This window comes from Aricia agestis, chromosome Z, assembly GCF_905147365.1.
Source record: "Aricia agestis chromosome Z, ilAriAges1.1, whole genome shotgun sequence".
Classification (NCBI taxonomy): Eukaryota; Metazoa; Arthropoda; class Insecta; order Lepidoptera; family Lycaenidae; genus Aricia; species Aricia agestis.
In genome coordinates, this window is record NC_056428.1 from 22206696 (window position 1) to 22218716 (window position 12021).

Here is a 12021-nt window from a genome sequence, read left to right on the forward strand (position 1 = left end):
TGTCGGCTTCTTCATTGAGGAACAGGGTCATCTTCTTCAAGTCCGACGTATCTTCTTTTCTTCTTGCGGCAAAATCGTACCACTTGTTGCGCAGAATGGGCGGCAGCTTTTCTACTATACTTTTCACTAATTCAGGATTAAACATATAGTGTACCTTTTTAAGTGTCTCCAGCGTGGCCACCACATTCGCTATCTTGTTAGCAAATATGCAGAGTTCGCGCGGGCTGTCACTCAGCCTGCCCAACGCCTTGATTTTCTGTATTTCACCCATCGCCAGTGTGTCTGGACGGCCGAATCTTCTTTCCAGCGCCTGGATGACTGCTCGCGGCTCCGGTTGGCTGATGAGTAGACTCTCGACCGCTTCGAGGGCTGCTCCCTTGAGGCTTCTTCTTAGCCTCATAGTATTCTCGGTGTGCGAGAACATTTCTTCAGTCTCGTAGTACGCCGCCCTGTAGCCGAGCCACCCCGTCGAATGTCCGGCGAACGGGGGAAGCTCTTGGAGAAACCTGGGGGCGTCTCTTGACATGCGGACGGCCTGTGTGAGCGCCGCCGCCAGCGAAGTGATGTCGCTGCTCTTCTGTTTTTCTTCAGCTTTTCTGTGCTCCGGTTCATTTTCCGAATTTTCATTTTTCTTTTCTTCATTTTCGTTCTGCTTTTCTTTTTCCTCGGCCGCAGGGTTAATGGTTTGCCCTTGCAGCCACTCTTCCACCTTGTCCGTTTCCTTTTCTGCTACCTCGTTTCCCTCCTCGTCTCCGCAGGCCAGCATGGCCTTTTCCCTAGCCAGCTTGGCTTCTGCGAGGGCGAGCGATGCACGTGCCTCTGCCAGTTTCAATTCCGCCAGCTTTTCCTCAGCTTCCAAAATTTTCCTCCTGCTTTCCTTTCCCTGAGGCGCACGCTTCTTCCGTCGTGAGTCCTCTTCTACTGCTGTTTTCTCGCTGGCGGTGGTAGAGGTTCGTTCCGTCGAGGTTTGTTCTGTTTCGGACGTTTCGGCGGTTTCCCTGGAGTTTTCCTCCTGTTCTTCGACCGGTGGAGCCGCGGGGCGCGTCGATGCTCCGCTTCTCGTCTGGACTCCGGTTTGACTCGCTCGTTCGGCCCCATCGGCGATGCTTGAAGCCTTCGATTTGGACATCTTTCTTCACTGACCGCACTGGCTTCTTGATTTTCTTTTTTCCTCGGAGAGATTCCGGCCGTAGAATCCGGCTTTGCGAAGGACCATACAATGTGGGGGACAGCTTGCGCTAATTCCCCGTAGATCGCCTAGGTCAGCGTTTCTTGTAGTAATGAGGATGATGATGATGACTATTTGATGAGGAGATGAATTTAAACACTTTTTCAGTTTTGTTCCAGGTAGCAAGCACACAGTAGTTCCGAAGCTGGGCAACGTTGGAGAGCGAGTGTCGTACTATGGCGGCCGACCCATATTTATATCGGCCCCGGTACCCAGCTTCTAGAACATTCCATGCCTCACCCCCTTGGAAGGAAAATTTATTGAGTTTCCACGAAAATTACATTAATTTACAAAATATACATTGGTTTTATTTGTACAATTCTCTTAGCTATAATTTTACATAATAAACATGTTCGTGCCGACCTCCGTAACCGAAATAATTGTAAAAATCTATTTTTCCTATATTTATACTACCTCGCCGCCCCCCGACATAACGGTCGCCTCTGGCTGTCCCTTTCGCACGGGACTTCCTTGTCTGGGACAAGGATAGCCCGCTCGAGATGTATACTATCTCCCTCACTTTTCGGTTACAGAAATCGGCACTACCACACTGGCTCTAAACCCATCCCATTGAATGGCACTATTTTTCACTGAAATGTCCATAGTCCATACACTATTTACTGTCTGTCGTGCACAACCATAAAGCTCGACATGGCTATAAATGCACGTGGCGAAAAAAGGAACTAACACTGTCATCATACAAAAACGCCATTTTTGACAGTTCTTTACCAGCAGCGCCCCCGCCCACGTTCTTATAAAGCCTTGTCGGACCAGCAACGTCTTCTATCAAATTCTGTGGTCAAAGTTAAAGTTAAATTCTTCTTCTTCTTCCAGTGCCTCTCCAATTACTGAAGGTTGGCAGTCATGCTCCGAAACTTGACTCTCCGAAGTCTGAAAAGTTCTTTAACAGAATTTATCCCTGTCCATTCTCGGATATTCCTCAGCCAAGATGTTTTGCGTCTCCCTGGTTTTCGTTTCCCGGCAATCTTCCCCTTCATTATGGTTTGAAGAAGCTTGTACTGTTGTTCCTGAAGATATGGCCCAGATACGCGACTTTTCTTTGCTTGATGGTACGAACAAGTTCCACCTTTTTACGCATACGTAAAATCATCATCATAGTCCAAGCTTCACAACTGTAAAGAACTTGCGGCCAAACATAGCACTTGAGCACCCTGGTTCGTAACTCAACAGAGAGAGAGCGGCTTGTGAGTATTTTGTTCATTTTCATGAATGTTGCCCTCGCTATCTCTATACGGGCACGGATCTCAGTCTCTGATTCCCAGCTTTCAGTTAAATTAGCCTTCACTACAACCATAACGTTGCCCATAACTTTAACTTTGACCACGCCTCTGGTGCAACCCAAGTTAACTTGTTTTACCGCCATACCATGAGACCAGCTGCTTAACTATGCACACGGCATGTCTTTAATCCTTCGATCGTGGATTCTTGGAAATGCTATTGTGTTCTAGTGTTGTCGCGATCCCCGGAGCTCTAATGGGGCTTGAAGGAAATATGTATGGTTAAGACAGTGTAAGAAACTCATATTTTTTGTCTAATATGAGACTTGACTTCCTCAATGTTAGCCCCTTTTATTTTGCCAATGTATCAAACTGGGCAACGTTTACTAGTACAAAGGTTTTTTTAATCAGGGCAAATCCGATGGAAAGCAACTACCGTCGCCCATGGACACTGGCAACATCAGAAGGTTTGCACGTCGTAATGGTCGGGAAATGCTGCTGGCGACATATCATTCCAGAATACAGAGTTTTACTGTGCGCGGCAGAAAGTTACGGGAAAACGCACGGTGGAAGACTGCGGCCACTCATCAAGGTGCAGGCCCGGATCTAGGGGGGGGCGAGAGGGTGCACTTGCCCCAGGCGGCAAAGATTGGGGGGCGGCCGGAGGCCACCTGCCAAACTTTTGCCGCTTTTTTCACCGCGCTACCCCGTCAACGTTGTTTCGCAGAATTCTATCTGTTGTTTAAAAGACTTGGAGGCGCCCCTTGTCGCGGGGCAATCATAGCATTTTATTTAAGTACCAATTAAAAACGCACATTTTTGCTTGGAGGGCGGCAAATTGGGATTCTGCTCCCCCCTTTTTAAAACGTAGATCCGGGCCTGTCAAGGTGATGAGGATGGTATATATTTCGCGTAGAACAGTGGCGAAAAGTTGTAGGTAGGTTAATACACAAATGCTCAGCGACAAACTACAGGTAGTTCAACAATCGCAAACTTACCCCATTACTAATAAGTAATAAGTCACTATTACACCCTATTACTAATAATAGTCACTATTTAATACAATAAGTCAGTAACTCTTTCTGGCGCAGTACTCTCGTACATATAATTTACCAATCCATCACACATAACATAACCCTATTATAGTTGATATTTTAAATCAATTTACACCGTTAACCATAATTTCATTGGCGTAACGAGGTTCATTAAAAGCAAAGGTATAACATTTTTGGTAATTCAAATGACCAACGTTGATAAAATTAATTAACTTTACTTATTTGTGGGTGAATAGTATTGCAGATACCAAGTTAATTTGTAACTGGTTAACAGTAAGTTTTTTGGAGTAGTCTCCGGAAAGCTTATAGGGTGATATTAATAAATAAATAAAATATATTTTTATTCAAAATGGGTATCATGATAGACTTTTTGGAAGTCGTAGAAAAAACGAAGAAACTACGATGCCTACCACCGGTTCGGGAACTAACCCGACGAGAAGAACCGGCGTAAGAAACTCTCGGGGCGGCCATATTTTACTAAAAAAATGGAAAATTACAAAATTAAAATAAAATAATATGACAATGCAGCTTACATAGCTGATGTAAGAAAAGTAAAGTAACCTGCATGGAGCCACCCTATTCCCAAGGTGTGTTGTCCTCGATGAAATCATTGACTTTACGCTTAAGCACACAACTGTTCCTTAATTGTTTTTTTTTTAATTTGTTTAAAGATAGATTTTGAATATTTTCTGGGATTTTATTGTATAGGCGTTGCTATATTGCTAACTGGATGATGCCCGCAACTTCGTTGCGCCTAAATTGGTTTATCGCGCGGGAACCGTACATTTTTCCAGGATAAAAAGTATCCTATGTCCTTTCCCGGGTCTCAAAGTATCTCCATGCCAAATTTCAGCAAAATCGGTTGCGGTTTGGGCGTGAAGAGGTAACAGACAGACAGACAGACGGACAAACAGACACTTTCGCATTTATAATATTAGTATGGATTACAATATGTAGTCTTTTCGGAATCTACTTCATTTTTTTAAAGTAAGTACTAGAAATATCTAAAAAAAAAAGGTTTTTGGATTGGATAGAAAAAAAAATCAATTATTCCTGTTTTTGGCTTCTATGTTTGTTTTATCGTATCGGTTCGATAGCTTTTTCGAATCCAAATTAAAAAACAACGAAACAGAACACATCTAATTGTATTTTAATCTTGGTTCGACTGTTAGTCTAAAAGGGTCGGGTTATTTCCAGCCAGTGCACAGAAATCTTTTTTTTGGTGCAAAACGCTGGGTTCGGATGATTGATTTAGTACACACATTTTTCGAATAATGTACTTTCTACAGGCCGCCGTGATTTAGTATCTGATACTTAAGGCCCCTACGGAGACGCCGTAATTTACCGTATTAACTCGCCTTATAAACTCATAATTTGAAAGCTACAAAGTTATAATAAAAATGCAGCAGTAATCTTCAGTATATCAACATTCCTTTCCCCGTTATTAATTTCCTATTTTTGTTTATTATACTCATGATGATAGCTTCCAAAAAAAAATGGTATTAATTTTTTAAAAATCGAAGCATACTTTCAGCATCTCCCTAGTATTTACAAATTACGTTTATTTGAAACACACGACAATAGAATTTGAACTAAGATAAGTAAAAAAATTGGATTTTCGTGCGATCTCGGCAACGCGTGAAATGTATGGTCAAGGTCGTTTGCTCGGGGGATGGACTTAAGTTTTTGAGTAAATGTATAGAATGTAATTTATAGAGAATTTAATAAGCTTTAAGGTCATTATAGAATATTTTTTGCTACAACACATAGTTTTTTTTAGATATTAACGAAAAACCAACAATTTTGACCTTTGTCACCCCCCCCCCCCCCCCCCCCTCCTGCTCACCTCCTAGACGTCAGGACTTTTAGTATGTTTTGGCCCTAATCATCAAATAAGTCACAGCAGAAATCGCTTATGTTTCCGCTCACGCACTCTATACCCTATTGTAAACAATAATGTGTTACATAATACATTGTAAATATAATAAAAAGAGGCATTCGTTAAATCATACCTAAGCCCGTTTAAAGAAGGTTAGAGAGAGACTAGCAAAATAATTTAAATACGAAAATTGGAGCATAAGAATTTAAATTCACATATCATTTTAAAATGTCTTTTACAGTTGAAAATAACTTGAACATCCCATATCTGCGTCGCATCGGACGCAATATAAAATGTAAGGATTCTTTAACAAGTTCCATGAGTCTTGGAGTGTTATTACAGACTTCAGTTGATTTCTTTCATTCACGAGTCTAAACTCTGATAGGACCACAGAAGTTAGCAGTAAAATCTTATTTCAGTTGTCGTCAAGTGACAATACTTTTATTATATTACTAGACTAGCGACCCGCCCCGGCGCCGGCGTCGCACGGGTATAAAAGCCACTGAAAAAATGATTAAAATCGATAGCCTATGATCCTTCACGTGGTCTACATCTTATCTTTGCCAAATAACATAAAAATGGCTCCAGTAGTTCGCGAGATAAGCCCTTTCAAATAATTTCCCCCGTTTTTTCCACATTCTCCTGTTAGTCTTAGCGTGATAAAATATAGCCTATAGCCTTCCTCAATAAATGGGCTATCTACCACTGAAAGAATTTTTCAAATCGGACCAGTAGTTCCTGAGATTAGCGCGTTCAAGTTAGCCCTTTCAAATAATTTTCCCCGTTTTTTCCACATTTTCCTCTATTTCTTCGCTCCTATTAGTCTTAGCGTGATAAAATATAGCCTATAGCCTTCCTCGATAAATGGGCTGTGTAACACTGAAAGAATCATCAAAATCCGTAGCGTAGTTTTAAAGATTAAAGGAAACAAAGGGACATGAGCGAAAATAAGCGACTTTGTTATATAATATGTATATATATATGTATAGATGACGCCCGAAACTTCGTTTCGCTGAAATTCCTTTATCGCGCGTAAACCGTAAACTTTTTCGCAACAAAAATATCCTACGTTTTCTCATGTCTCACGAAGTACCTCCATATAAAATTTCATTGAGCCGTATGCAGGAAGAGGTGACAGACAGACAGACTTTCGCATTTAGAATAGTGTACCACATCAGCTGTGCCTTTGCATTTGCAGTGCAATAATTATACTAATTACACTTTTATGATATTAATTATTACAGGTCTACCAGAACCTGATGGCAAAAAGTGAGAAAATAAGTTGACTGTAGCAGTACCGGGGTTACCGGGGTAATTGGAGTAAAACATTTTGATCTTTTTTTTCTTTGAAATAGAGGCTTACTCTGTATGTGAAACATGCAAATATAAAAATTTATCCAATGATCAAGGATATTTTTTGAAAATCTTCCATCATAATTTGCCATCAGATTCTGGTAGACATATCATTGTGTATTAATTGAAAAACTGTTGGACATAGACCTCTGCTTCTCATGGCATATCTATTCATCAAAAGGGTGATAATATTATTCTCATCTGCTGAACAAGAGCCATGAGATAATTCTTGAAGCCACAAAATTATTAGCAAATCCTTCGCATTTAAAAGATCACTAGTTTATTTTAAAAAAACATTTGCTTTAGCATAAATGGACTGTTTCTTAGAGAGTCAACATAATTAAAAGAGTAAGTGCATTGGAAAATTGCACGCCTTATCTAATAGAGTAACAGTACACAGCTATTTAGATTTTAGTGTTAGGACATTATTTAGGAATCAAAGAAAATCATGCACACGGTTGAGGTATAGTGCTAAGCAAAACAACAAAAATTAACACATCAAAAAGGTATAATTTGCATGGTATGGTGTAGTGAATTATAAACTTAGTTTCATAGCAGTTGCACAAAAAAACACAACAAATATTGAAATGAAGGCAATGAATTAACATGTTTTATAATACATTTGGAGTGTAGACTGTCAATTTTTTTTTGGTTGAAATTATGACACCATTCTTTCATAGTTTGTACGCATTGGGAGCTAGAACTTTATTTGATAGTTATATTAAATATTGCGTTTATTACAGTGGTTTCATAACAAAAGTTACTTTTAATTGCATAAATTATCGAATGGTATACAAATATTTAAAAAAAAAATTGAAAAAAAATTCAACTTGAATATCCAAATTTGAAGGCACATAACAAAATATACAAATGCTATCAAGCTGAAATTCTTGAACACTAATTTTTTTACCGTGATTTCTTGATTTTATTACCAAAATTCGCTAATCTTTGACCTTGCCATCATCCCTATTTACATCATGGACATGATGATGATAAATATATAATTAATAATTTATTTATTTAATTATTGAATCAAGTAATAAAAGTTATCATAAAAATCAAATTATTCTAATAAAAGGAATGCAATGGTGAGCAAGCATGATTAGTATCAAGGAAATGAGGGAGGATTAAGTAGGGCAATTTAAATAATTATATATTATATCTTTGGAATAAAATATATTGTATGTATGATGTTTGTCCTCAAATTCAGATAGACAGATTAGCAAGTTGTAGCAGGTGTATAACAGTACAGTTTTTCTTGTTATTGAAGAATCAATGATTGTGTCAGGAACACACACATTTTTGCCATAAAGTGTACTGGTGTTAATAAATGAGACACAATTTTACCTTACCAACTGTACTTGGTAACTGGTACTACTGAAATACAAAAATTATATTTATTGTAAAATATTATATTAAGTCATTCTAGTCATGAGTATTTCAGCTGTCTACTTAATATTTTTAATATAAAATAAATGATTAAATACCACTAAAAAAGTTGTTTAAAAGAAAGTTTCAGCAAACTGCATATTGTGCTAGTTTACCAAACAAAAGAGACTATACAGCTGATTAACATCATCATTTTCAAGAATGTTTCATGTTTTTTTAACTATCAATGAGATGACTTTCTTCACTTGCTAAGATCTAGATAATTTAAAACTACTCACTGCTATGTTTATAGACATTCTATGATAATCGCAGTTATTACAGATGCTTATCCTACTGTCAAATTGAACTACACAAGCGAAAGTATGCAAAATTATGCAGAAACTGGCATTCCTTATATAAAGTTCGAACATCTAAGATCAGAACCTTGAAATATATTGAGTGGATACGCTACATGTTTTGACGCAATACTGTGACCACTAACCTCCGATGTGATATGATGCCATCCACTTGCGGAATCGCTAGAAAACGAACCACTTGTGATCAGTAAACCACTGTCTTCACTTAACGGAGGCGCCTCGGAGTGTGTAGAGAAGGAAGGCGGAGACTCCATCACCGTAACAACACTGAATTTGTATAAAAGCTTAAAGTTAACATAAATGTTGCATAAATAGTTACAACTGTATAAAAATGTTCAAAGATACAAAAATCTTCACGACATTCACACATAAAGTACACCTAAAAATCTCACTATGCTAAATTTGTCTCTCTCGCTCATACAACGTCGCCATGGTTTTGATTTTTTTTTCATGATTCGGATTTCAAGGCTCAAGCCATCAAGCTGTCAAAGACAAACTAATGTTTTGGCTCAAAAAAAAAACATGTACCTTTTTCGTAGTATAGTAGCCTCTAGTATCGTCTGTCAAGAATGTGAAGAAATTAAAAAGTGGCAACATCGTAGTGTCATCCCTTTTTTCTCTGAATAATAATTTGAAAGGGATGACACTACGATGTTGCCACTTTTTAATTTCTTCACTTTCTTAACTGACAGTAAATCGGTTCGCCGCTGTTTCGCAGCTCGCAGCATCGCGCGTCGGTGTAGTAGCTCAGGCAAAGTAGAGGCGATAATTAATTATTTACAAAATTAAAACCACAGATTAGATACCGCATGTGTATGGGTACTTCAAGTGACATCGCATTCCCGAAAGACGAGCAACGCTCGTCTTTCGAAAGTCTGTTCTTTAGTCTGCGCTCCACCGCTATCGGAATCGGACGTCTATCGGAATTCTAAAAATGCCTAATTGTGCTGTATTGGGCTGTGGAAATTCGAATTGAAACGTTGGTCTAGAAATAGTCGACACGTTTCTTCTCGCATCGCATCATCATTGCATCTCGCTATTCCTGACGCAGATTTTTCGCGATTGGTTCGCCCATAGATAAAGTATTATAGTATAGCTAAATAGCCCGTCATCGCGTGACCATTTGGTGCATAATTTCATACAAGTATGAAGTAGTGTGCGTTTATTTTCTTGAATATTTATATTTGTTGATTATTTCGAAACACATTATGATACAGGAAAGAAAGTCATTTAGTTCATGATATCGATAAACTAATAGTTCAAGTAATTAAAATCCGTAAACACACGTAAAAAGCTATGCAATTTTTGTAGCCAAATTATTAATTGATGTCACATTTTTAGCACTTATGCCTTATATAGCACGAATAAGGGATTATTAAACTTATAAATTATCTTTTTAGCTTACAAAAATACCGATTGAAAAGCCCAAAAAACGTTGTTCAAAACTTACGTATTTAATGTTAAATCCACGTGTTTGAGGCATTCTTTGGCCATTCTTATGGTTTATTATTTAGCGGAACCACAAAACTCAACAATATCTAGCATTAAATGTTCACTAAAAACCTTTATTAACACTTTTATTTCTTGAAATATGCAGACCGACTCCTTTGTTATGTCCTAGTAAGTAGGACATAATATTACACGCTTTTGACGCTTAAATACACCGATATAAGGCTCTCTCCAGTCTCCAGTCTATAGTACCTCAATGGGTTCGCCGCTGTTACGCAGTTCGCAGCGTCCGTGTATTATACTAGAGGCTACTACTACACGTGTCGGCGGCACGTGTCAGCGCCCGGCGGCAATTGACGGCAGTCGGCGGCACGTATCGGTGGACGCGGCAGTCGGCGTCGGTTGACGGCAGCCGTTGACAGTTTATGACGCATGCAGGGGGCCTACCACGACCTTCCCTAAAACTATAATGTTTCCAGAACATAGCACAAGCTAGGATCCTAATTCCTAATTAGTGTACTAAATCTGAAAAAGTGTGGCTTCTGAGTTCTGACTGACTAAATCAGTGTTGCCGAGAAAAACGAAACGAACACAACTATGGCCCGTATTTTTGGTCAGTACTTAGGAAGCACCTCGGCCTCAAGGAACGTTTCAGGCTCTGTGATTGGTTGGCTGTCAAAATTTGGACCAATCACAGAGGCGAACCGCGCCTTGAGGCCGAGGCGCTTCTTAAGTACTGACTAAAAATACGGGCCTTAGTTGTGTTCGTTTCGTTTTTCAATGCACATTGCGCAAAGTTAAAAATTAGTGTCAGTGTTAGTGTCATGTTCTAAAATCTGACAGAAATTGTTAGAACATGACAGCCAATTATGAAGTTGACAGTCAGCTGCCAAACTGCGAAAAAATGAAACGGCTTTTATCTGTAGTGGGAACTGCTATGATATATACGATCTGGAATCCATTCGTAGGTAATTTCTATAGTCTGCTGGTTCCAAGTAGTTCAGCGGGGCTAAAATGGTCGCTTAGTTGAATCATACAATGAATCATTTATGATTAATTTTTAAACTTCTCTTAACGTTCAAACGTCAATTCATTTAATGATTCATACTAAGCAATTCATTTACTTGACATTTTTCTATGAAAAGTCGTAAAAATGGTCCAATAAATCCGAATTGCTTTTCTGTCAAATAGCAGAATCACCAAATGTTACTTTAAACGTCATCTTTGATCTTAGAACTATTCTTATGTCGTAATACATTATAGAAATTGTTTAACTAAAGAAATTTAAAATTACAAAGTCGGTTTCAAAACTTTGAAGTTTGTATACAAACATGACTAAAGTAAAAAATGTTGCCAGCATATAGCATGGCTTCATAACGTTATCGATTACTAGAAAAATTACCGTTACGTACCGTTATTTTTATAAGGGTAGCTTATTGATATTTTTAACGATATCTAGTAGGTAACATAACATTTAAATATAGTTTAAAAATGCCGTTATTATTACCGGTAAAAATATAGTTATTTTCTGGTATGCGACGTTGCCAGTTCGACGCGACACATTTCGTTAATATTCATACAAGTCTGTTGGTAACATTTTTAGATACCTATAGGTATAAAAATAACTTTATTAATACTGATATTTTTAACGGTAATTTTTGGTATGCAACGATGCCAGTTCGACGCGACACCTTCCGTTCATGTTAGTATACGCACGAAATCATTTTTAGCACTAATACCGTATATAGCACGAATAAGGGAATAATAAACTTATAAATTATCTTTTTAGCTTACGAAAATACCGATTGGAAAGCCCAAAAAACGTTGTTCAAAACTTACGTATTTAATGTTAAATCCTTTGAGGCATTCTTTGACCATTCTTATGGTTTAATATTCAGCAGAACCTCAGAACATAACAATATCTAGCATTAAATGTTCACTAAAAACCTTTATTAACACTTTTATAACATGAAATATGCAGACCGACTCCTTTGTTATGTCCTACTAAGTAAGATATAACATTACACGCTTTTGACGCTTATACACCGATATAAGGCTCTCTCCACTATATAGT

At 38.3% G+C, this 12021-nt stretch overlaps 1 protein-coding gene across 6 annotated transcripts in view; it reads right to left on the minus strand.

The window, feature by feature from the left end:
- LOC121739067 overlaps positions 1-8920 on the minus strand; it is a 131344-nt gene extending 122424 nt beyond the window's left edge. For 2 of the 6 annotated variants that reach the window (XM_042131382.1, XM_042131380.1), the window contains exons 1-2: positions 8624-8920; positions 8101-8127 (exon numbers count right to left, since the gene is read on the minus strand). In XM_042131382.1, the coding sequence (XP_041987316.1) occupies positions 8101-8127; positions 8624-8752 (156 nt within the window). In that variant the 5' untranslated portion in view covers positions 8753-8920. Of the gene's footprint in view, positions 1-8100; positions 8131-8623 lie in introns of all 6 variants that reach the window. The other 4 variants (XM_042131383.1, XM_042131381.1, XM_042131385.1 and 1 more) reach the window with 3 other exon arrangements.
- Positions 8921-12021: the final 3101 nt, after the last annotated feature.